The 26,985-nt window shown below is 34.9% G+C and overlaps 1 protein-coding gene across 2 annotated transcripts in view; it reads left to right on the top strand.

Annotated features, from left to right (window-relative positions):
* LOC101626479 (chromosome unknown open reading frame, human C4orf22) overlaps window positions 1-26,985 on the top strand; it is a 467,695-nt gene that overhangs the window by 289,569 nt on the left and 151,141 nt on the right. The window contains exon 4 of one of the 2 annotated variants that reach the window (XM_004681185.1): window positions 8,419-8,450. The exons of the other annotated variant lie outside the window; for it this stretch is intronic. Coding sequence (XP_004681242.1) covers window positions 8,419-8,450 — 32 coding nt within the window. The remainder of the gene's footprint in view (window positions 1-8,418; window positions 8,451-26,985) is intronic. 2 annotated transcript variants of the gene reach the window in all.

Genomic DNA, 26,985 nt, shown 5'->3' with positions numbered 1-26,985 from the left:
TGAAGAGGTCTGCCATGCCATGCGGGTCAACTACCTTGCCAGGATCCAAAAGTGGCTTAGGAGCGCTTCATAATGCGGTGCTTTAACCTGTTGCATCACAAGAGAGAGCCCTATTTTTATATTTTGAGTAACTTACTATTTCCTTGAGGACTATCTTCTCTGGCATATATTCCTAGGTCACCACACTGAGTTCTTATCACGTTGTGCTGTCATTTTCTGTTGACTTTTCTTCATTTCTCAAGAGTTGGTATTCATTCCCCTTTATATCATTTGTGTTCGACAAGAATCTTGTGTAGTAGACACTCAAGAAATAGTTAAAGAAAGCAAACAATTAAAAATTTAATAAAAATTTTTACCATCTGCCAAACCAATGTCAATAATTGTATTTTGTAACTCTTGATCAATTACAAGACTTAATGAACTATTTAACATGGTAACCTTCAAAACGCCCAGAAATATGAATGAAGACTATTACATCAGTCTTACATCGTTAATATAATTATGACACTTTTCATTATATGTGGCTGTAACTTTAAGACAATATTGTGAAAATTTTTTTGTATCATTATTTTAAAGACTACTGAGTCTACCAGGTGAAAAGAAATTAACCATCTACAAGTAAGTATTAATTAGAAATAGAAATTTGCAAAGGTGTGTGAGTAAACATTTAAGGAGCTACCAAGTTACTCTGAACTTAAACCAATTTTAATGAATAGCACAAAAGAGGCCATTGATAGGAAATAAAGCAAGTAGATAAAGATCTTGTATGAAAATAAGACATTTCTAATGAATAGCATTACTTTTACTTATTCATTTCTTTATTCATTCAAAAAACAAGTAATTGTGTTTCTAAAAAAGGCCCAGTCATCATTGTAGTTCGAAAATGTCTTCAAGTTAGATATTTTTAAAGAGTTCATAAATTTACATAAGAGTGAGATGGAGGAGATCAACTATAAAAGCCCAGAGAAGTAGAAACATATTCACTTCAATTTAGTTTAAATATGAACATCCTGACAAGAAATTTCTTATTAGTGGTGGCGATGTTATATGTTACAGGAAATTTGACTCATTTTGACAATTCAGTTTTTTCATTCCTTCATGTATGACTATATTCAGATATATATGTGGACAGAACTATTTATTTAAAAAAATACTAAAGAAAAGATTTTCCTAGAAACTGTAATCCAGTTGACTTGGTGGCATCTAGCTACTTTTATCATTGTGTAATTGTGTAGCTATTTGCCAAATTTAAGATATGTAAGTATATGTCGGTGTGTTCATACACAAAATGCATTTAAACTATACAATGATGTGTTTTATTCTAAAAAGCGTACAGGCTGGCCTTCCCCAGCGGCACAATGGATTAGGACGCAGCATTGCAAGTGAGCTGCGTCGCTTCAATGCGAGTTCCATCTTGGCCCCGGAGGTGATCCACATGGCACAGGAGACCTCTCCTGTCTCTCCCGCTGCTCCCCTCAGCAGTGTACTTTGCCTATCTGCCTGTTCTTTCTGCTCCCCACTCTGTCTCTGGTGAAGCCTTTCGCTGCCCCTTCACCTCTGGCTTGTGTACCCCAGTTCTGTACACATAAATAAATAAATCTTAAAAGGAAAAAAAGAAAGAAAGAAACGAGCAATATGGGTTATGAAAATCTGCTCTTAAAAAAAAAAGTGTTCAGGCTGCTTTTCAAGCATGATATTTTTATTTTTTTTATAAGTTAGTTTGCTTTTAAAAGAAGTACTTTTTCCTTATACCATTGTTAATTTGGGGACAGTAAATGATTTCTCCCCTCAGATGTGCTCACTATAGTTCTCCCACCACCAAAGCTTCCATAGTGCCTTGTGCTCATCCCCATTCCATCCCTATTTTCACCCATCACCCACTCCTCTCTTGAATGCTTGAATGTCTCTTATCTATGGTCAGCTTTCAAAGTTTCCCTTTGTTGTTGTTTTTAAACATCTCTACTTATTTTTCAATAATAGGGATTTCTCCCTCAGGGGTGCTCCTCACAGTGTCCCCACCCTCAAAGTGCTCCACAGTTTTCTGCCTCCCACCCCCAGGTTTCCTTTCCCATCCTCCTCTACTCTTCCTTTCATTCCCCCAAAGTACTAGGGCTTCTTTGAAGTAGACTGGCAAGTAAGTAGTTGATAGCAAACACTAGGGTATTATTTTAATCTCTAGGGAGAAGTTGGCTTTAAGTCATCAGGTTTCTTTCTCAAATTCAGGTAGCTGCTGACACTTTTAGACAATATATATTTTTTTTCTTTTCCTTGGTAGGTAAGATCTGTATCATAGAGGAAATGTTGCCTCTAAAACTGTCTTATTCACAGTTAGCAAAATTTGACTAAAAAGACACAAGGGATAGCATTTATTAGTTTTTGAATATATATATCTAGATAGCTTAAAACAATTCTCATCTCTTCCATTTAGAGAAGATGTAAATCCTTGCCTAAAATCTCATAAATATAATTATTAAATATGCATTTCACTGCATGAATACACTTGACTTCTAATAGTTAATATATTATTGTTCATGATCATAAGACAGGATTCAGTTCATATTAGATATGTTCATTTTTAATATATAACACCTAGATTATCCCCCCATTAATCTTGCAGATTGGTATATAAAATGCTAAAGGAACAATTTCAGACCATACAGAAACATTTAGCAAAATAAGTGGCCTTTAGACATATGGCTTGTTGCTAGATAATGACAAAAATACAAAGAAAGAAAATTTTAAACTTCATAACTTAATTCTTCAGAAAACTTACATTTCCATATATTCTTTTATGCACATCATACACACCAAGATAGGTTTATCTTATCCTATGGTTAATTTTTAGTAAAGTAAGAAATACATCTGGTGATGTATTAATACATGTTGATAAATGACTATAAATGTAAACTGAATTTTGAGTCTAGAATTTGTAGTAACTTGATTTCCATGGATTAATTTTTGGATAGCCTCAATAGCAATCTTAAAAAGGGACTATTCAGCTGCTGAGTGGTATTTGACAATGAATAGAATTAAAATCTACAGAATATGACTTAATTTGCCACGTGTCAGAAGTCATAAAAGAAAATGTATCTAAAGGCCTTTCACGCCTACATGTATAACACAAGTGGTCTTTTTTATTCTTTATAGTAAATATGATTATTGCCAGATTGTAAATATGGACCCAGGCTGTTTCCTTGGGAAATTTAGTTCAATCTGTTTGCAACTCTTTACAGATGTGAATTTCCATAAAGATAATGTGTTTGTACTTTGCTACAAACTGTAGATTATATTATTTCATTTACCTCTTAGAGGTATACAATAACATTAAATCTGGGTGTTTGGGGAGCAGACCTGGAGTACAAGGTCCCAGGTAGGCGCTGTCTCAATTCTTGTCTTTGTTGGGGAAGCAATTCAACATCAAGACCAAAATTACAGAAAAGCAAGAGATTTATTGATAGACAGGAAGAAGGACAGGTAAACTCTCTGAGCAGAGAGGGGTCCTGGCTGTGTAGCCACTCAGGGCAAAAATCAGGTGCTTGTTAATGACATAGTGGGTAAAAAGTGGAGTTTGGCCATTGAATATCTTCCTGTTGTGTCTCTTGTTCATCAGCTGGGTTTGCGGGCAAGACTACAAGATCCACTTACTTTGCAGGGTTCTCCTGATCTACCAAGATCTACTGAGTTTGCCTGCTTTACCTGCAATACTGTTCTGAAAGGAGCTTTGATCTGTTGCTATAGCATTGTGTTACTGTGATGGTGTTCGAGACATTCTGCTCTTTACTGGGTTGGAGAGCATCCTCCTGGCTTCTGGCCCACAATTGTTTTCTAATCAAGGTGATAAATGGACCTAGGATACTATTGCTTGGTGGAAGGGATTCCACCAAGCAACTGATTCTCAATCAGGCTGATAAGTGGACTCAGGCACTCTATTCCTATGGCATTCCCTAGTTTCTTCCTTCAACATTAATTATGTAATTCATGTTAGAATTGAATGTTTATGATTTTCACTTAAAGGCATAGGAGAAAGGGTAGGAATATAAGATTTCAGTTGTTTTTTTTTTTTTTTTTACATCAAAGACATCATATTTTAAAGATAAAAATATAATGACTGGCCCTCCCTGGTGGTGCAGCGGGTTAAAGCACAGCACTAAGAAGCTAAAGCCATTTCCACATGAGTTCGATTCCCGCCTGCCCCGGAGGTGACCACATGGCGCGGCAGACCTCTCCTGACCGCCCGCTGCTACTCTCAGCAGTGTACTTCGTAGATCTGCCTGTTCTGCTCCCCACTCTGTCTCTGGTGAAGCCTCTCGCCACCCCTGAGCCTCTGGCCTGTACCCCAGTTCTGTATGTACAAATAAATAAATCTTTAAAAAAAAAAATATATATATAATGACTTTCCATTGTCTGGGTAACCTAAGATGAACCCCAAAACAATGTGTCTCTCTTAGGGCCCCACTGTAGTCCTTTTTGTCTTCTGTATCTTGATTTTTCTTTCCTCCAAACCCAGAGGTGTTTACTATGATTCATAAGAATTGGCACTCTCCTGCACATTTGTAAACTGGATGTGCATAATTTGCTGACATGGAGCAGCCCTAATATTTTGCCTACTAGAATACATTTTATTGCATATAGTGTTGCTTCTAAGCATTTGAGCACCTTCCCTTCCTTATATTGTTTTCTATTTTAGCTTTTAAAAAATGTTCAATTTAATAACTTAACACACAAGATCTACCTAGCATATGAATTATTCCTTAGGAGTTATTTTAAGGAAGTACACTGATCTGTCAAAAACTTTCTCAATTTTATAATATTCATTTGTACTTGATTGAAAAGAACCCAGATCCTTAAAAAAAAATCTTATGCAAAATGCAACTCTGTTGCTTGGGGAAGGGAAGAGGATGAGCTAGTCAATTTATATGAGGCAGCAAATATTCCTGAGAGATAAGAAAATATTTCTGATTTTGTGAATTGTCTTTGTCACAAGGGACAAAGACAAATTGTCTTTGTCCAGGACAGTATTTGTGTCAACCAAGACAAAGTCATATGCCTTATCTCACATGCCTTATCTCACTAAAAAAGTTTAAAAGGGAAGATAAAATATAGATAAAATCTATTTCAAAGTAAAGTTCATAAACATACTAAGTGTCTCAGCCAACTGCCTAGTGTCATCAGGCAGTAAGTTACAGAGAACAACATGACCCAGAATAAGCAATGAAACAGCTAATTGTCCAAAGTAGTGGCTCCATTCCCTATGTTGTAATACTTCAACACTCATGTGTGGTGATTCAGTCAGATAGTATGTGTCTTATAAGGTTCATTTAGCAGTGAAATTTCAAAGGTGTATTTCTAATTTATCCACCATATCCTCTAACATTTTTTTAGATAGTTATAGGCAAGGAACAAAATTGGTGTTCTCTACATAAAAGTTATGTTTGCATGGGTTAATAATGTTTTCAGAGCTTATGTATATAAGGACTTTCCACTAAATATGGTTCACTATCTCATTTTATCCTAATCTTAATCACGTAAGTTATCTATGAATATCCTCTCCAACAAAAGGAACATGATAATGGTTTTGTCAAACATCATGCTTATAGATGCTACTTACACCTCAGTTTTTCTGTAATTAAGGAATTATAAGTTTTACAGAAGTAATACTTGAGTCTTGGTGCAAGTACTTATTACATTTTTATATTTGGCAAATAAGATAATCTTACAGACATTTTATTCCTAACTAAAGGACCACCTTCCACTTTAGCAGGTATTATAAAAAAGTAAAAGAATTAAGCATTCTAAGTGATATACTTCTTTTATAATTTAAAACATTTAAAATATATGCATGTGAAAACTGGGGTATAGGCCAGAGGTGTGAGGTGAGAGATTTACCAGAAATGGAATGGAGAGTAGGACAGGCAAAAACACACTGCTGAGGGGAGCAGTAGACAAGACTTAATATGTTAGCTCCCTGGCTGGGTTCAGAGCTTATGTATATAAGGACTTATGTATATAAGGCTATAATAGCTTTGGATAGCCTGATAGCACTGAGACTTAACTTCTGCAACACCAAAGAGGCCCATAAATGAAACTATTAATAAATAATAGCTTTATTAAATCCTGTACATAAAGTGTTGGGCACACTTTATGTCCTTAATAAAAAAATCCATTAAAATTAGTCATTTAAGAAATAAGTCTATATAATTTGTGAAAATGTCTAAATAAGAATAGGAACATTTTACATATGGTTTCACTAAAATGACACCATATATCTTTCTCTGAGTGAAAAAGAAATCATTTATATTGTTGATCATCAAGCTTAGAGGATAATAACAATTAGGTTGAGATGATACTGTTTTTAGGCATAAAATAGATAAGCATAAATAGCTTAAATAGCATAAATAGATGAGCTTTTTAATAACTGATCACTCTTGAGCAGCTAATGATTAAAATTATATTCATCATCAAACAATAGTTAATTTGATAGTAAAAGTATTCTACTACTGAAACACACAGCTGTTCTTCAGACTTCTTTTCAAATGGATAGTGAACATTGCAAGAGATAATATATTGTCTTATTTGTAATGCATTATCTAGTTAGCCTGTAAAAAGTAACCTAATCAAGCCCATTCAAAGCTTGTATGCACAAATAAGGTCATTAGAAAAACTAACTAAAAACTAGGAAATAGTCCTCAGAATATGTCAAGCTAGATAAGATTGAGTGATGATGATAATAAGGACAGGCCTTGTGTCGATGGCTTTAAAGAAACCAGAAAGGGACTCAATGGAAATTGGGCTCTGAGCCCATGAAAAATTAGGCAGGAAGCCTAAAGGAAATTTAATGTTCTCTGCTTCTTCTTTCTGCTTTCTATTTAATTTGGTTTTGGACGAAATCTCTATTTATAAGACAATTTTAAGTTTATCTGAAGCAGGTGAGTGATGGTTTTATTTCAAGAGAAATAGAAGAGAAAAAAGGTATAGGAAAAAAAGAGGAAAGTCTTGGTATATGTCAGAAGCTGTGAAAATCCTTGTATGTAGAATTTAATCCTCTGTAATGTAATGGATTTATAACCTTTGCTTGGGTAATTGGCTATTTGATTGTCTTTGTTTTGTAGTTTAGCTAATATGCCCTTCATTGTAATAGAGTTGTAATAATCTGAAAAGCTAACTATAATGGTTTGATTTACTTGACATTTCCACTGAACCAGTTACCATATACTTATAAAGTATATTTAAAAGTTTATTTTTAAGTCTGTGACTATAAAGAACAGGACAATAATGTAGAAATTAAACTAGAAAAATATTGTTGGTGAAAAAGAAATAACATATATGCATCAGGTGAAATTCTTTGTTAAATGTATGTCATAGCTGAAATAAGCAAAATGTCAGAAAATATCAGGCATGCATGGGTGGAACTTTAAAATTTAATATACACAGAGAAATTTAGACTTGATCATCATTCACATCACTTCAATTTTTCAATAAATGTAAGTATTAGTATTATTTGTGATTTTATTTAATGTAAACTTACTCAGGCTTTAAATAAAAGAACATTACAATCACCACATCAATTCTAGACAACAAAGTCTACAACGACTACAAGAGTCTTAAAATATTTGGCAGAAATATCTCAATCAACAATAAATGAAATTTATGAACAGAGGACAAAATTAATTCCCTTCTACTCCAGGACTAGGGTTGCCATTTTTTGAGTGGAAGAAATCCCACAAAAGAGTAAGAGAATCAAAGTTAGCAAAGAAGGAACAATTAATAAATTGAATGATAAATTGATGCTACAGGACTGTTTATTATATTTTGATGAGTTGATTAACTAAGATCTAATTAATGCAATTAATAGGCACATTAATATTACTATTAAGTATAATAAAAAAGTTAAAATGGAGATAAAATTATCATTACCAGACTTCTAAATTCTAAGGCTAGGTTTATTACTTAAAATCTCTATCATTTTGCACAAATGTTTTCATGGTGTGACAATTTAAAGGTTGGAATTATTTTATCTATAAGTGATAGCAACATATATATTAATTGAATCTCATAGACTCAAAATTAAAATACTTAGAAAAATATAAAATACCGTGAATATTAAGAACATTAATGACTGTTAAAGGGATGCATTCTTTTCAAATTAGCACATTTTAACTAAGCCTTAAACCTAAATCTATTCTAGATAACAATTATAATAGAAAACAGACTTATTTGGTAGCCTCCCTATTTACTAATTTATATTAAAATGAATACATTTTAAGCCTTTCAATGTAGCCAATGTTGCTAAACACATTTTACAAAGGTGGAAACTAAGGGACAGATGGCTAAATGCACAAAAAAAGAGAACTGTTTTTGGATCCAAATCATTTATTTTATTTTTTAATGGCATAGTAGAGCAAGAAAGCCTCAATGAAGTTATTTCATGAGGAAACAAATGGCAGCCATGTGTTTAGAGCTCAACTGCTTACAGATGAGTTCATTTTGTTTCCACTCCAGATGCCATGACATCAGATACCTATGGACAATATCCCAAGCATCCAGCTCTGTTTCTCTAGAGCAACTTTCATACATACATTGCCAAGGCAATAGTTCCAAATAGGCAGTCTGTGATTTCACTACTAACGAAATTACTTTGACAAGGAACAGTCACTAGGAAAAAAAAAAAAATTGAAACACAGTGCTGAGACTCAAACACACACTGTGACGTGCCTTCTTGGCCAAGCCCTTGCTAGCAGAGGTCTTTCTCCATTGGGGTTATCAGTGTTTTAAGAGAGCTGTTCTTTGGTACCAGCAGTTAGTAGGCGCACACTTATCAAATTGTTGGAATAACACAGATTTTTCATTGTGAATGGAATGGCTGGTATTTAACTGGCTACTTAACTGAATTCCTAAGGGGGAAAAAAAAATCAAGATTCTAAGCAAACACTGATTCCTATCATATGCTTTCTCTTTTTCCTTATACCACATGCCCTTGAACTCAGCCTTGTATTTTTATGAATGTAAATCATAAATCTTATGAAATATCAAATAGAAATACACCTGTGCCTTTATGACCCTGGGCTTCAATCGTAGTTATTCAATACCAGTGAAAGTTCTCCTAACAGATAAGAAAACATAGTGGCCATTATGCTTTTTTTCCGTTGTCTTACAGGCTTGGGACTATTAGTGTTATTTATAAGACAGACTTTGTGTTTCATTTAAGTCATGTGGAAAGTTGCAGTACATCTGTGAGTTACTTTGGCAATATCATGGTTTGATCTTGTAGTGGAGACAACAGAGACAAAATGTGCTTTGGGTTATATGACTCCTGACTGCTGCTTAAACTGTTCTTTAGGAAAACACAGTCATTAGAATGTTGCAGGTTAATACCATGTTCAGAATTTCAGCAGTTTGGTTCATCTTTTACTTGTGATAGGAACCTCAGAAAGGAGGAGGGCAGGAAAGCAAAGCAGAGACATTAAGGATCATGTTAAATTTTCAAGCATAAGGTCATTAAGTAACCTACCTTCTGAGTAGCCAAAGTTGAAGTAAACAAGGAGTTTTGTTAAAGGCAAGAGAATTGGGGCTCTCCCTGGTGGTGCAGCGGGTTAAAGCCTAGCACTAGAAAGCTTAAGCTACTTTCGCATGAGTTCAATCCCCACCTGCCCCGGAGGTGACCACATGGCGTGGCAGACCTCTCCTGACCCGCCCGCTGCTCCCCTCAGCAGTGTACTTCCTCTATCTGCCTGTTCTGCTTCCCACTCTGTCCCTGGTGAATACTCTCACCCTCTGCATCTCTGGCCTGTACCCTAGTTCTGTATGAATAAATAAATAAATCTTTAAAAAAATAAAAAAGGCAAGAGAATTGTCTTTACAACTGCCTTACCTTTTAAAATTTATTAATTGAACATTTCAGCTTATGACTTAATACTTTTATTTTTCATAAGTATTTACATTATTTTTCGACTCTGTCTTCTTTTGTGTTAAGAGTTGCTGTTCACGAATTTTTATTCATCCCCAAATGTATAGAAATAGTGAATGTTATGCGGGTGGAAAGGGGAATGGAATCAGAACTGGGTTGGGCAGAGTGTACTGGACTGTGGTGATGGCACACAGGTGAATTGGTGGTGGGAAGCCCATGGGGATTACAACTGAGATGAAATAAATGCACAAAATTAAGAAGGATGTAAAAAAAATTTAATTTAATTTAATTAAAAATATAACAATAACTAAAAAAAAAAGAAATAGTGAATGTAAGAGATACCATGAGAGATTAGGAGAAAAGGGAGAATTAAAATGCAAGGAGAAAAAGAGTGAGAGGAAGAAAAAGACCAAGAGAAAAATGGGAAGATATCAGTTCTCCAGCACTTCCCTGACAACTCCCTCTTAGCACAGCGAAATCACAGTTATTTACACACTTCTGTAGTTAGTAGGAATGCCATAATAAGGTACCATAGTCTGCACAATATTTTCCCCTCAATTCTTGGTACTAGAAGCCCAAGGTCATCATGTTAACAGTATGGATTTCTTCAGAGGCCTCTTTGAACATGACTTATAGTGGATCTTCCTCTGCTGTTCCACAAAGGCTTTCTCTGTGTGTACTGGTATCCTAATCTCTTTCCGTATAAGAACAGAGTTATATTGGATGAAGGACCATCTATGTGACCTCATACTGCCTTAATTGTCACCTTAAAAACCTTATCTCCATGCAGTATTGAGCTTTAGTCCTTTAACATAGGAATTTTCATGTGACATTCAAATTTCTGAAATGTATTTTTGATCAAATTGAAATACAAAAACTGTGGAACAGTTCATTCCAGCCAAATAAACTTGGGAGAGATTAATGGTAAAGGGAATATATTCTTATGTTGTGATTCATATCATCATATGGTGACATGTTTGTTTTTTTGGGCTTTGGGCAATTTTAGTCAATATTTAATATGTGGGATATACTAATGTCATATGTATGACTAGGATTAATTTTTACAGAGAAAATAAGTATAATATCCTTATGCAGGAAATACTAAAACATGCCAAGCCATCTACCGTAACATTTAATTTGAAATAATATTCTGTTTTAAAGATTGTTTTAGTTATAAGCATGTACAGTTTCCCAGAATTATTTCCAAATGTATTTGTGCTATTGTGTTTATCTATAGTTATACCTTTATTACCACTCTTGAGTAAGAACTTGAAATGTTAAGAGTAAAGTCAATTTAGTTTAAAAAGAAAAGATTGTCTTTTTAATATCATGATAGTAGAGTATCTTTCCTGACTGTGGTGTGATTGATCTTGAAAATAGTTTCCAACTTTTATTTTGTTGTTGTTGAGCTTAAAAAATCTAAATTCCTGTAGAACAAAGTACAAGTCACATTGAAAGAGTAAAGTTATATTTGCAGATTGCAACACACCCATGGTGGAGGAAGACAGTAGCCCATGATACTATAAAGGGAGGGGGAAGCAGAGATTATTATCATTGATCACTAAGCATTCACTGCAGAGAGATAGAAAACCACAGAAACATAAATGAGGGAAAGTACAATAAAGAGAACATAAAAGACAGACTTTGTAGAGAGGACCTCAGTGACAAATTTGTATCTTTGATAATAATAATAAAAGTGCCTTCTCGTGAAACTGAGCACAAATAGCTAATACCAAGAATATAGAAATAATACTTTAGATCACATAGACTGTACAAAGATTTTCAAAAGTTTTTATAAAGACATTTCCATCACTAAATTGGAATATCTGTGGGGAAAAGTTCTAGACAAGCACATCCTATTAATAAATTGATGTACAAATAAATAATTTCCAGCCTTCTGGTGGTGCAGCAGTTTACTGCTCAGCACCGTGAAACTGGCCACAGCCGCTTCAGTGGGAGTTCGATCCCCGCCCCGGAGGTGATACACATGGCGCCGCAGACCCTTCCTGACCTGCCCGCTGCTCCCTTCAGCAGTGTATTTTGTCCATCTGCCTTTTCTGCCCCGCACTGTCTCTGGTGAATCCTCTCACCACCTCTGCACCTCTGGCCCGTTCCCCATTTCTGTACACATAAACAAATACATCTTTTAAAAAAGTAATTTTCTTGACTCTGTAAATTCAATATAATTGAATTTATAAATATCTGTAATACCATAAAACTGTGGCTCAGAAAAGTTTGTCAAGAAGTTTTACTAATCAGGTAAGGAAAAAGTAATGTCATACTTGTAAAAACTCGCCATTGAATATGATGTTAGCTATTGGTTTGTCATATATAGCCTTTATTATTTTAGTCTATGTTCCTTCTAGCCTTGTATTTTGAGAGTTTTTATAACAAATGGGTTTTGAATACATGTGAAATATTTTCTCATTATATATTGGCATGATCATATTTTTATCTTTCTTTTGTTGATCTGGTGATACATTGACTTGTGTGTATTTGTTGAGCCATACTTGCATCCCTGGAGAAAGTCCCATTCTGTCATGATTTATGATCTTTTTAATGTATTGTGGAATTCAGTTGCTAATATTTTATTAAGGATTTGTACATACATGTTCATCAGAGATATTGATCAGAAGGTCAGAATATTCATTTCTTTTTTTTTTTTTAACATCCCTGTCAACTTTTGGTATCAGAGTAATTTTGACCTTATAAATGTGTTTGGAAACAGTTCCTCCACCTTCAGTTTTTTAAAAAGAGTTTGAAAAAAGATAAGTTCACCTTTGAAGTTTTGATAAAACACACTAATAAAACCATCTGTTTGTGGAGTTTTGTTTTATGGGAATCTTGATTAGTGTTTCAGTTTCCTTGTTTGTAATAGATCTGTTTTGGTTTTCTGTGTCTTCCCAATTCAGTCTGAGAAGTGTATGTTTCTAAAAATGAGTCAGTTTCTTTGGTTTATGCAATTGATTGGCAAAATGATGTTCATAGCATTTCTTATAATTACTATATTTCTGAAATGTCAGCCCTAATTTTCCTCTTTCATTGGTGTTCAATTAGTGAGCCGAGCTAGAGTTTTGTTTATTTTGCTTATCTTTTCAAAGAATCAATTTTTGGATTCATTAATATTTTTATTTCTGCTCTACGTTTTGTTACTTTTTTCCATCTTCTGGAATTTGGTTTCATTTGGTCCTTTTGTGTGTGTGTGTGTGCCTTAAATTATAAGATTGGATTATTTATTTGAGCTCTTTCTTGTTTCTTGGAACATGTATGTATTTATATAAAATATATATAAACATATATGTGTTTACAAAATATATAACTCTGTATTTTCCTACTTTTGTTGCATCCCATAAGTTCTGGTACTTCTGTCTTCTTTTTTTGTTTGTTTCCAGTTATTTCTTAATTTCTACTGTGCTTCCTTTGTTATTCCAATAGTTACTGAATATCTTGTTACCTAATAGTCTCATATTTTATCTTTTATGTAGAATTCAGAAATCATCTTTACCTTTTTTTAGTTTTTCTAAGGTTACTCTGTGGTGTGTGTGTATGTGTGTATATATGTGTGTGTGTGTGCATGGATATGAAAATGGAGTGCATGTATATGTATACTTATAATCTGTCTTAAATTCAAATTAGATTAATCTCCAATTTTTTCTACTTATCCCCATTTTTTTAAATAACAGTTTATTTTTACAACATTTTGTACATTTTTTTTTCCATCTCAATTGTAATCCCCACGGGTTTCCCATCACCAAGTCACCCGTGTGCCATCACCATAATCCCGTGCACTTACCTCCCCATCCCCACCCCCGTTTTTGATCCCATTCCCCATTCCACCCCCACAAAATGTCTCTGGTATATGGCTGTTCATTATTTTTGTTATTTTCTCACCTGGTCCATTATACTCCTGCTATGAGTGAAACCATCTGGTATTTTTCTTTCTCTTTCTGGCTTATCTCACTAAGCACGATCTTTTCCAGCTCCATCCAAGTTGCTGCAAGAGACATGTGTTTCGCTTTTTTGGTTGCTGAGTAATATTCCATTGTATATATGTACCACATCTTTTTAATCCAGTCATCTACTTTTGGGCATTTGGGCTGCTTCTATGTTTTTCCAATTGTAAATAAAGCAGCAATAAACATGGGGGTGCATCTGCCTGTCCCCATTTTTACTGTCCTCCCTCAAACATAAATTATGTTTTTGGAGTCTTCTAAGTGATGTTCTTTTCATTTTGTAGATACTGTTATATTTCTTGCAAGGCCAATTTAGAGAAGATGAATTTCTTATGACTTGTTTATAAAGTTTTTTATTATTCCTTCAGTTTTGTAAGTCTGGCTAAGTAAAGTATTCTTGGTCAGATGTCTTTTTCTTTCAGCACATTGAATATATCATGTCATTCCCTTTTGTCCTATAATATTTCCACTGAGAAATCTCTAGATAGTCTTGTAGCATTATTTTATATGTGACTTTTTGGCTTTCTTAATTGCTTTTAGGATTATCTTTTTCCTTAATTGTTTTTACTTAATTGTATGTGTCTTAGTGTGCATCTGTTTGGGTTTACTGTTTTCAGAACTCTTGTATTCCTGGATTTGGGTGTATCTCCATCCCAACTTGGGGATGTTCTTGGCTATTATTTAAAGTAAGTAGGATTTATTCCATTTATCGGTCTCTTCATCTAGATCCCCGTGATGTGAATGCAGTTCCTCTAGATCTGTGCTATAAACCTCTCAAATTGTCTTATTTAAAAAAAAAAAACAACTTCTTATCTTTTCATTGGTCTTTGTGTTTACTTTCTATTACCACCTTGCTGCTTTATTCTTTGGTCGTACTGAATGTGTACTGAACTTCTGTGTTGTATTTTTCAGTTCAGCTACTGAAGTGAAAAGTGCAATCTTTACCTCTAAGAGTTCTACCTGGAAATTGTTAATATTTTCCCCTTTGTGCTGTCTTTCTCATCTTATTCATCCATTTTCCTTCTTATATCAATAAGAATCTTTTAAGACTTGCTCTGAAGTCTTCTGGTAATGTGGTTAATTGTATTGGGGAGATTTTTCCCCATGGATTTATCTTGGTCAGTCAATCAATTGTAATCCCTTTGCCTCCTCATTTGATAATTTCTATGGAATAAATTTCCTTCAGCGTCCTTCTCAGTCTTACACTAGATTTTCAGGTTGCATAATATTGACCTAGAATTGTGTCCTTGAATACTATGCTTTTTCTAATGCAGTTTAATGTATTTTAATTTTTATGTGGCTGAGTCTTTGTCATCAATCAAAGGACTAGATCTTAAGAGCTAGTACAGGGTCGTGCATCAGGAACCCAGTCTACATTGTGGAGACTTGGAACATGAGTGGTATAGGAGTTGCTGCAAAAGATTGCCAACATTATAAACTTCCCATAGTGCCATATTCAATTGATCCATGACCCAATGGTTGCAGTCAAACTCTGTCAAAGCAGGATCAACAGGGTTTGCCTTTCCAGAAACCTCAAACTACACTAATTCTTTAACTGCTACCTAGTTCTTTCTCAGTAGGGTTTGCAATTATTGCCTTGACCTGAGTTTCAGACATAAGCAATGGCCAGATTTGCCTCCAGGGAGGTAATTGCAGGGAATTACAAACTGCCAAGTAGTTAGGGTATCGTGGGGCCTGCCAAACTCATGTGAAGGAGAGGTGGCTATATCTCAGGACCACCTAGCAGTCAGTATTCTCTCACTGTGCTCACCTGGACACAGAAGAATAGGGGCATTGGGAAGCCCTGGGAGTCTGTATAGAAGAGGTAAGTGTGCCCCTGTGAACCATCAAATTGGCTATCAGCCACACCTGGTGCTGTCAGCTTATACTAACTCTGGCGTCAGTATTGTCCTGAGAGGCAGGCACACCAGCTTAACTTTTGCAGAGTTTGCTTGATATATATTTTCTCCTATTCCTTTAAATGCAATCATTCTCAGTCCTTTTGTTTTAAATATATAATAGAAAGAGAAAATAATTTTTAAAAATATGTCTCATGTCTTTTTCTTTTAATTGTTGTATTTCTATCCTTTCACTTACTGGAATTACTGCCATAACACTGCTTTCTTACATAAGCGTTCATGCTCACTATATACTACAAATATCATGCCCTATATATCTTTTCCTCTTGTTTTTCACATTTTTATATATTGTGTTATGTCATCTCCCCTTCTTTACCCTTTTAAAATTTATTCACTTTTTTTTTTAAAGATTTATTAATTCATACAGAACTGGGGTACAGGCCAGAGATGTGGACGGTGAGAGAATTCACCAGGGACAGAGCGGGGAGCAGAACAGGCAGATCCGATGAAGTACACTGCTGAGGGGAGCAGCGGGCGGGTCAGGAGAGGTCTGCCACACCATGTGGTCACCTCCGGGGCAGGCGGGGATCGAACTCATGCGCAAGTGGCTATTAGCTTCTTAATGCTACACTTAAACACTGTGCCACCAGGGAGGGCCCACATACATTTTAATTTTAGATATGCAAGAACACCTAACACAGTGCTACTGTATTTATTTTAGATAATCATTTACATTTTAGAGCAATTAAAAATAAGCTTATTTTATATTATTGAAGTAACACTCTATATACTATTATAGAAATTTCAGGTGTGCATTATTAAAATTAAATCTATATGTACTATATTAAGATCACCACTAAATATCCAAATTATTTTAAATATATGAATTTTACGTTTGCCTCTGTACATTTCCTGCTTTCATATATATATGTGTGTGTGTGCCCAAATTTTTGTCTTAATATATTTTCTTTAGATTTCTTTAGCTCTATTACATTACAATATACTTGCAATAGACTTCATCTGGTTTTATTTTAAAATTATATACTTCTTGTTAATATAATTGCAATATATTTATATATATAATATGTATATTATATAATTTGGGATTCTGGATGACAGACTTTTTCTTCTTTGCTCACTTTAACAATATCACTTCCATAATATGTGTTAAGAGTTCTGCTTGAGTTCTTATATTTGTTCCCCTGTATAAAATGTAATGTTTTCCCCCCTCTGATTGTAATCATGATTGTCTTTTTGTCTTGGTGCAAAGCAATTTTAATATGATATTTCTAGAGTTTTTTTGTTTTAATCTATCCTACTAGTGTTCTCATTGTTTCTCGGATCTGTGGTTTCATTTTGGTGTTTGGAAAGTTCTCAGCCAGTTATTCCTTTAGCTATATTTTCTGGAGTGTTTTCATGCTCGAATCCTTTTGGGGTTCCTATGCAGTCTATACAAAACCTTCTGATGACTAATTGCTTTGAAGCCAAATATGCTCTATTTCTCATATACTTTTTCTTATCTTTGTTCTTGGTGAAGACATTTCTATTGAACTGTCTTCAATTAATTGATTTCTCTGTTACCACTCTAATGATGAGCCATGTGAAGGCATACCTAGTGCTTACCATCTTTTTAAAGATTTCTAATATTTCCACTTGGTTCTTCCTTAGGACTTTCTTAGGGTTTAGATGAACTTCTATTTGCCCATTTCACTGATTTGAGTTTCAGTGATCCCAACTACTTCTTCCATTCCTGCAGGTCATGCTGTACTTTTCATGTGATTTTGGGTGTTTTGGCTTTTTGAGGCCTCTGTAGATATTCTTGATCTGCAGCTTCTGCTTCAGGGGGTGGGGAGGAATCAAGCTACTATGGTAAATGTTCTAATGGGGCACTTGGCCTTTGTTGCACCACATAATCTTTCTCTTTGGAGTCCCAGACCTGAGACTCTGCTGTCCCTGTGCAGTCTTAGTGAGGGTCACCAGGTCAGTACCTGCCCCAGTGGGTGGGCAGGGTAGGTGTACCCCAGCCACTGTTCTTATTCCTTTCCCTGGAGACCTGGCCTGCTGTAAGCCTCCCAACTCTTGTGCACATTCTTTCAACTCATTCAAGAGTGTGTGCTACACTGTTCTGTTTTCTGCCCTTCCTAGGGCCGCTGATCATGGCTGTAATTTGTGTGGCAACATCCAATACCCCTTCACAGCCTCCAGGTATCTTATCCACTTACCTCTTCTTCACTTAAGTATGTGTCTCCTCTGTATACTTTTCTCCCTGGTCACTGATGTCCAGAAGATGTTTCAGTTTTGCACCAAGTTATGGGACTTTGGGTCCACTACTCCATTGTTTAACCTAAATGATCTGCTGAGGCAGAAAGCAAGGAAACTTCTCTGGTGCCATTTTGAATACTACTATATATTTTTTTTTTCTTGATTTTTTTGTATGCTTTGTATTATCTTGTTGAACTCTGGACACATTATATAAGATAATGGAGGCAGTGAAGGGGTTATTGTTGAAAGGTTGGAACAATGTTCTTTTCTTCTATCTTTCGTATAAAAGCAGATACTAATTTTTAGCCACTAATTGTCAATTGATAACAAGAAATTTAAGTCCTGGAGAGCAGGACAGACAACTTTTTCTAGGTTAATAGTAATCAAATAAGATAAAAGAGAGCCTATATTATCTCAAGAGAGAAGTAGATAAGTGGGAAATGGTGTCTTTTCCTACTATTTTTGTCTTACTGTTTTGTAGAAAGAACCATTTGGTTGCTCTCAGAGAAAGATGAGGAGAGGCAATTGGCAATAAGTTAAGTGAAAAATTGACTCCTTCATAGACAAACCTAACAAAAGAGAAGAAACAACTGAACAAAACTCATGGGTAAGAAATGCTTTGTAAGACACTAAAATTTAGTGTTTGCTTCAATTTAATTTGATTTTGAAACCATTCTTCAGTGTTTCCTAATTTATATAGTATGACAAAGTAGTTAGATAATGAAATTAAAAACTATAAATCATGTAGAACAAATACTTAGAAGACTTCTCAGAAGATTCTACCATCAATTATTAAGTTCACCCTTTACTCTTCAGGGTGATAAGTAGATAATGAAAGTAGAAGTTAAACTAAATGGGAAGTGGAAATACACATAATCCAATTAACAGTAACTCCTAGATAGGTTTTGTTACTGATTAAGGAACTCAAACACTCCCTCTCTAAATTGTAATTCTTGTGCAATGAACAGTGTAGTTTTCATTAGGACTCTGTGGCCAGCAAAAACATCCACTTAATTCTTTTTACTAGCAAGTATTTTTGTACTTTTACATGAATAAATAAAAAGCTGGCTCAGATAGGCCTGGTGCTTTCCTTTGCTGCTTTTGCTAACAAAGGGCTCGTTTCACTTTTAGGGTTATGCTTCCATCCTGCCCATAGTCCCTCTTATTAAAGATATCTTGGATATCTTCTAAATATCCATGATATTTAGATATCAAAGCTTTTGATTGTCCTCTTCCCAACTTTGAAAAACATACTAGTTACGCAGGTTCATGGACATGAAAGGAAAAGCCATTTAAATCCTTATACAACTTATTATAGTTTATTCTCTATGTATAAAAATCGTTTATTCTCTAGGTTTTTTTACATCTGATGACCATCAGTGAGCTTCAGATTGTTACCCAGCAACTGAAATCAGTTGATAGGCTCCTCTATACTCATTTTCAGGAGTTAATAAACTCTGGTGCACAAGCCAATTCCTACCCACCACTCGTTTTTTGTTTTATTGTTTTGCTTTAATGGTAGGACATAAGCACAGCTGTTACTTTTTCAATTGGTTTTTAAAAAGTAAAAAGGCAGATTTCATGATAAGTGAATATTTGATTTAAATTTCTCAATGTCAATATATAATTTACAGTTATCGGAACACACCCACATTCACTTGTTATGAGTTATTGGTGGCTGTTTTCTTCCATAGAATGGCAAAGTTGAGTAGCCACATACGATATGGCCCACAAAGCCTAAAATATCTCTTATCTACCAATTTTTAGAAAATGTTTGCTGACTCTTGCCTTTTATAAAGTTTCTAGGTTGAACAATGTCAGGAATATTTCAAAATGTGTGCCAAAGTTTTGGTGATGCAAAGTGGTGGGCATTGCCATTGTTGTTATCGAATCCATGATTTCTTAAAATATGTGGTTATTATTATTATTTTTTTTAAAGATTTATTTATTCATACAGAAGTGGGGTACAGGCCAGAGATGCGGAGGGTGAGAGGATTCACCAGAGACAGAGTGGGGAGCAGAACAGGCAGGTCTACGAAACACACTGCTGAGGGGAGCAGCGGGCGGGTCAGGAGAGGTCTGCCACGCCATGTGGTCACCTCCCGGGCAGGCAGGGATTGAACTCATGCGGAAGTGGCTTAAGCTTCTTTGTGCTGTGCTTTAACCCGCTGCGCCACCAGGGAGGGCCTGTGGTTATTATTTAAATGCAAAGTAATATATTTGAAATTTGGGATTATATTCATGTCTTAATGATACCTCTCCAAGAATTTATACACCATAACTTGAGTTTTAATCATTTCATAGGAAGAACAAATTTAAAAATAATGAGAATGATTATACAAATCATACATTAAAATTATTCATTTTATTTGTATTTGCTACTGAAGTTAACATGGATATTATTTAATTGTTGGACATTAGATTTAACTTTTACATCAAGTCAGATTTATCTTCTCAAATTAAATGGAATTATTCTTATGTTTCTTCATGCATCTTTTATCCATAATATAGTAATAAAATAAATAATATATGCAACTAAAAAAGTCTAAATTATGTATTTTTGAATTTGAATAATATTAATACAGTCAAGGAACATTGACATTTCTCAGTGTGTTTCATAATTTAATGGCAAAAAGAAAAAAAGTGTATGTTTGTCATGTAAAAGTGATTTGTTTTGTAAGGCTACCTAAACAAAGATAAGTCATTAATCAAAAATCAGAGGTAACTTTTATCATATATGGTTAACCAGGGAAAATTGTTTGGTCCAAAGTAATTTCCATAATTTTCTAAATATTAAAACAACAAGAAAGAACTAGTGCAACTTTTCACATTGTCCTGAGTTCTAATTCTTAAAATAAACTCTGGGAAAAAAAAATAGTGAAACCCACACATATTATTTTAAAAGACATATTTGTATTTTTATAAAAAATAAAAATCATGACCACAAAGAAACATAAAACTTGATTTATGTAATATTCCTGTCTAAAACTTCCTTTTTTTTTTTTCAGTGTGGTTCAAATCACTTTCACTTAATAACTTTTTTTTGAATGCACTTAATGTGCCAGACACAGTTTTAGGCTCTGAAGAGAAAACAGAGTTGATCAATATGTTCACCAGTTTTTGAAAGGTCTCACAGTCCAAAAGTTGGTGCAAAATGTAGGCATTATCTCCATGGTCAAGTATTCAATTAAGTAAGCTTATGAGAAAAACAATTTTTATAGTGGTCATTTAAGATTTAGGTAAAGAGAAACCTCAACTGTCATTATTATAGTTCGAACTTCATACTCATTTTTTTTTTGACAAGAGATAATTTTGATTATGGTTGTGCTTAAAACCATAATAGAAAGTGTGAGCTTTTATTTGTCTCTCTTGACTCCTTTTTTTTGGTCCCCTGCTCTCTTACACTCCTGCTATGAGTGAAACCATCCAGTAATTTCCTTTTTCTTTCTTGATAATTTCACTAAGCAAGAGTAAAAATGAAAATAAAGAACCACTATAAACCAGAAACATTTTATGGGGATGGAAGGGGGAATGGGGATCATCACTGGGGTGGGAAGAGTGCACTGGACTGTGGTGATGGCAGCACATGGGTGAATTGGTTGTGGGAAGCCCATGGGGATTAAACTGATATGAAAAAATGTCCAACTGAAGAACTCTGTAAAAAAATAAAAAACATAATAAAAACGGGGAAAAAAAAGAAAAAGGTGAGCAAAGTTGCAATTAGTTTTATTGGCTTGTGTTTATTGTTTTATTTTTCTCCTTCAATCTACTATTATCTTTGTTAAGAAATGAAGATCGGCCCTCCCTGGTGGCGCAGCAGGTTAAAGCACAGCACTGAGAAGCTAAAGCCACTTCCGCTTCTGCATGAGCTTGATTCCCGCCTGCCCCGGAGGTGACCACATGGCGTGGCAGACCTCTCCTGACCCGCCCGCTGCTTCCCTCAGCAGTGTGCTCAGTCGATCTGCCTGTCCTGTTCCCCAGTCTGTCTCTGGTGAAGCCTCTCACCACCCCTGAGCCTCTGGCCTGTACCCCAGTTCTGTATGCACAAATAAATAAATCTTTAAAAAAAAAAAATGAAGATCAAATTGATAATATTGACTGTTGTGTATCTATGGCAATTTTGACCTTTCTAGTATTTATTTTCATTGTGAAATTACGTTATTATTTTTCTCAGTGTAGTATCGACAGGCTTTCCAATAACATGGTAAGCTGATAGAGACTTAACTAAAATGGAAATAATGACTTTGAATAACTTTTACATTAAATGTATTAAGTATCCTAATTCATTTCCAGACTAATTTTTCATAACTTTTTTTAACCTCAATCTGGAAACTCTTAAACCTTTAAGAAAAACAAAACTCTGAATTTCATCACAGCAATTTTTATTCATATGAAAATGCTCACAGTTATAGGCAGCCTTTCATAGTGTAGGAAATATGTCCAAAGCCAGAGAAAAACGCCATACTTAACTTAGCCTCCTTTCTTCAATTCTATGGCTTTTTATAAATTCTTTATAAATTTAGATTGTGTTTTACAATTTTCAACATTGATTCTTTTTTTGGCAGTGAAAATTTAATCAGCAATCACATTTGATCTTTAGCATTTTAAACAGTGTGTTAATAATTGAAAGAGGGAAAAGTGGTTATCACAGTTTATCAATTAGTCCTTTATCAGAACTGAAAAAGTATTACAGGCATTATGGAATGATACAGTCATAATAATCATACCTTACGTAATTCCAGAAGATACTGAGAATAATTAGGGGACTGGAAAAAAAATAGAGCTGGAAAGAAAGCAAGAGAGAACAAAGACAAACTTTTACCCACAGCCTCCTCTGAATGTCACTGTTTCTGACCATAACATAGAGATTATTTAATTTCCAATTTTCAAACCATTTTCACATTTCTCACTTGTCTCCCTTTTTTAAAGGTTTGTTTATTTATGCATACAAGAACTGTGGGACAGGCCAGAGGTGGGGGTGGGGTGAGACTATTCACCAGAGACAGTGGGGAGCAGAACAGGCAGAATGACAGAGTACTCTGCTGAGGGAGCAGTGAGCAGGGACAGAAGAAGTCTGCTGCACCATGGGGGTCAGCTCCCTGGCTGGATCTTCATAGTGCTGTGCTTTAACCTGTTGAACCACCAGAGAGGGCCCTCTCTCTTTTCTCCTTTTAAGATTTTCACAGAGATGCATATTCTGACAAACATAATAGTGGCTTAGTCAGCTTGAGAACATACAACTGACTTACTGCTACTTTAAATCATTTATAAGATTTATTTTACAGTTATTTAACAAGTTCTTGTTACTTACTTGACTTCTTCCTAGTTGTTGAATACTTATCTTCCTCAAAGTTCAAATTTTTTCAGGGACAAAAATAAAAGAAACAATTAAAATAAAAGCCTAAGGAGGAACACCAATAAAATTGGGGAGAATTGTTGAGGTCCTTCCAATAGACTTCAACAAGGAAATCTTCCCAGGTGATGAGACATCTTAACTGATTCCTGATGAACGGACATATGTGATGGATGAGGACAAGAAGTAGGGAAGAAAAGTAGCAGCTGAAATGCCTAGGACAGTGAAATATCATGGCGCCTTAGGGTAACTATAATACTTGGTTTAGGATAACTAGAATACTTGGCCCCCAGGAAGAATGACTAATTCTGATGAACAAATTATACGTGGCTTTTGTGAATTGTTATAAATATATTTAACTTTATTCTGCTTCAATATTATTTTGATAGCAATTTAGTCACTGAATTGTCATTTTTAAAGTTCCTCTGGTCCTCGTAGTTAAGAATGTATTTTAATTGGTATTATAGTTTCACAGCAGATGTTTTAGAAATAATTAGAACTGATAGAAGCTATATTTTATTTTAAAACCTCAATTTTGCCTAAGACATACATGTATACACACTTTTTCCCCCTCTCTTCTATCCTTCTAGCAGCAAGTTTCTTACTTCTGGGTGGTCACTATTGTGGTCTTTATTTTTATACAAAGGAAAATATAGTAGGACTCTCCTGTAGACTAAACCACAATGAAATTTTGCTTAGAATTAAGCTACCAAAGAAACCACAATCTTGCATTGCTTCCTATAGTAGTAATATAGCATGGTAAATCTCTAGCTATAATGATATACTGTACTATTTGAAACTGAAAAATCAATATATATACATGAAAGGAGGAAAAGAACAAAAGCTGCACCTTATATTCAAATGTCTAAGTTCTAAAAGCTAAACTAGATAGTCAATAAAGTAGATGACTATAGAATTTTTATATGGAAAAGAAATATAATACATATGAAATAATCACACAAATAATAATTAGGCAAATAATTCATCAAGAATATACAACTTCTAAATAAGAGAATCACTGCAATCAAATTTCCAAGTGGAGCCTTGTGAATTTAAAAGGGGATGTTCCTGCTTGTTTTGTGTAATAACAAAAAGCAAAACACATAATGAAACTATAAATGTCAAAGTTATGTGATGTTGACACAAAAGTAGAAAAGCAGATTAATTGAATAAAAAATACAGGAACAGACTTAAGTGTTTGAGTATCTATGTGCATTTATGTGTGCTTGGGATTCAAATATTAAAATTAATTTAACTCTGGATAAATTATTAATGTTTTTGTCAATGGTGTTATATTTTAATTTGTTATAAAATATAATGGGAGATACTCATATTTTTTACAATTAATGCAGTTATGGGAAATTCAAGTTTTTTTTAAAAATTGAAAATATGCGTATTTTTCCTGCAAGTTAATAGACTAAGAAAATATTTTAAAAGTTCCATATATAATACAAACACTGGTGGGGAGAAATAATGTAACCAAAAACTTGTTATCGTAGATTAAAATCATAAGAATGAAAGATACCCAAAATAAATTATGTTTCCCATTGTATCTGGGACAATCATGTACAAGATTTCACTGCACTTCTAAAAAAGACTTGGTTTGGATGTCTCCTGTAAATGTAAACACAGAGATAGAAGCTCATGAACTATTAATCTAGTCCTGGCATAGGGTGTGGAAAATGCTGGAAATGGAATTCGCAATTTTGATGTCAGTAAGTTGGAGTATAAGTTTATATTCATATGGAAACAGATGAGATCTAAAACCAACCTGGGAAAGAGTATTGTGGCCTTTTAAGTCTTTCATTCACTGAGGCTCCTTAGTCCCCTTTCAGGAATAAAGGAATTTATTATTCTAGTTGTTAGTATTGCCTGGTAGATAACTTTTTGCTGTCAGTCCCCTTTGGAAGTTATCTGAGCAAAAAAGAGTCAATGTACCAAGGCCATACCGGTTCCCTAGGGCAGCCAGTAGCTAATGACTAGTGGACTGTGCTAAAGGACTGGCCCTGTCTCTTGAGTGAGAAACGGTTATTAAAGGCAATGCCAACCCCACAGCCTCACAGAGGGTCAGCCTGGACATTTAATATAATTTTATGTAAGCTCAACTTCTCTCACTGTTGAGCCTCATGTTCTGTATTTTCCCTCCATGGATACTAATCTCAAGAACCTTTATAACAGGCGGGAACACTTTTTTTTCATCTGTCTTCTAAGGGAACAAATCTGTAAGATGCACTTGAGGAAAGATGGGGCAAGAAATAATCTTCCTAGAGACCAACTGTCTTTTCCAACATCCTGAGTAGGAGTAGAAAAAAATGCCTGTCTAGGAAACTTAACAGCTAGATGGATGGACCTTGCCCATGTTGAGGTTCACATCCAGTCTACCCAAATGGTTCAGGAAATCTCATGCTAAAAAAAAATAATGCCATTACAAAGATCTCACTTCCTCTTTAAATACAAAGCAGGTACAGGGCCCTCTCTGGTGGTTCAGAGGCTTAAAGCACAGCACTAAGAAGCTAAAGCCACTTCAGCATGCGTGAGGTAACCCACATGGCACAGCAGACCTCTCCTGACCTGCCCGCTGCTCCCCTCAGCAATGTACTTCCTCAGTCGGCCTTCTGCTCCCCACTCTGTCTCTGGTGAATCCTCTCACTGCCCCTGCACCTCTGTCCTGTACCCCAGTTCTGTATGCATAAATAAATAAATCTTTAAAAAAAATACAACAGAGTTACATATAAAACTAATAAATATTGGCCCTCCCTGGTGGCCTGTGGGTTAATTCTCAGTACTATCACCTCTACAGCTTAATCCCAGCCAAGGAGGTGACCCACATGGTGCAGCAGACCTCTCCTGACCTACCCACTATTCTCCTCAATGGTATATTTCAGTAGATCTGCCTGTTTTGCTCCCCACTTTTGTCTCTAGTGAATCCTCTCAGCCTCACAATTCTGGCCTAAACTCCGGATCTTCTATGGGGAAAAAAATAAAGCATATATTTCTGTGCTTCTAAATATCCATTGTAGAGGTTTATATCCTTTCATATATATATATATATGTATATATATATATGTTTGGAATGTGTTTTATCTTTTCTTTCAAAATTACTTATTTGAAATCACATTGTTAGCTAGCTGCCTCCTCATTTGGAGGATAAACTAGGGAAATTTTATTCCCAGTCTCCCTCACATTTGTTTAGAATTCAGTTCTTTTAGTCGTGGGAGTAGAGTCATTGCTTTCTCATTATCTGCCATAAGGACCACGTAAACTCTAGAGGCTGTTTTCAGGTTCTTATTGCATGACCCTCTTTGATAGACCCTCTTCCCACTACCAGTCTTTCTGATTTTAACAGTGGTTTTGTCATTTTTTTTAAAAGGTCAAAGAATTATGTCATGTTGAACTATATCTTCTCCTTTCGAAAAAGGAATGTTATCAACTGATTGGTAATGACCGATTAATGAAACAATCTTATATTCTTTCAACATTCAAAAATGTTGGAAATGGAAATGATATGCACACTAGGGAGTGGAAATCATGTGAATCACTTAGAATTCTGCCTACCATACAATAAAGCTTTAATCTAAATTCAGGTCAGATCTCCTTCAAATTATAGCTCCTTCCCTTAAAAATATATGCTATTCTGGGCCCTCCCTGGTGGCG

The sequence above is a fragment of the Condylura cristata genome, unplaced genomic scaffold (assembly GCF_000260355.1).
Source record: "Condylura cristata isolate star-nosed mole 26May11 unplaced genomic scaffold, ConCri1.0 scaffold00012, whole genome shotgun sequence".
NCBI lineage: Eukaryota > Metazoa > Chordata > Mammalia > Eulipotyphla > Talpidae > Condylura > Condylura cristata.
This window is presented reverse-complemented; position numbering and strand designations above follow the sequence as displayed.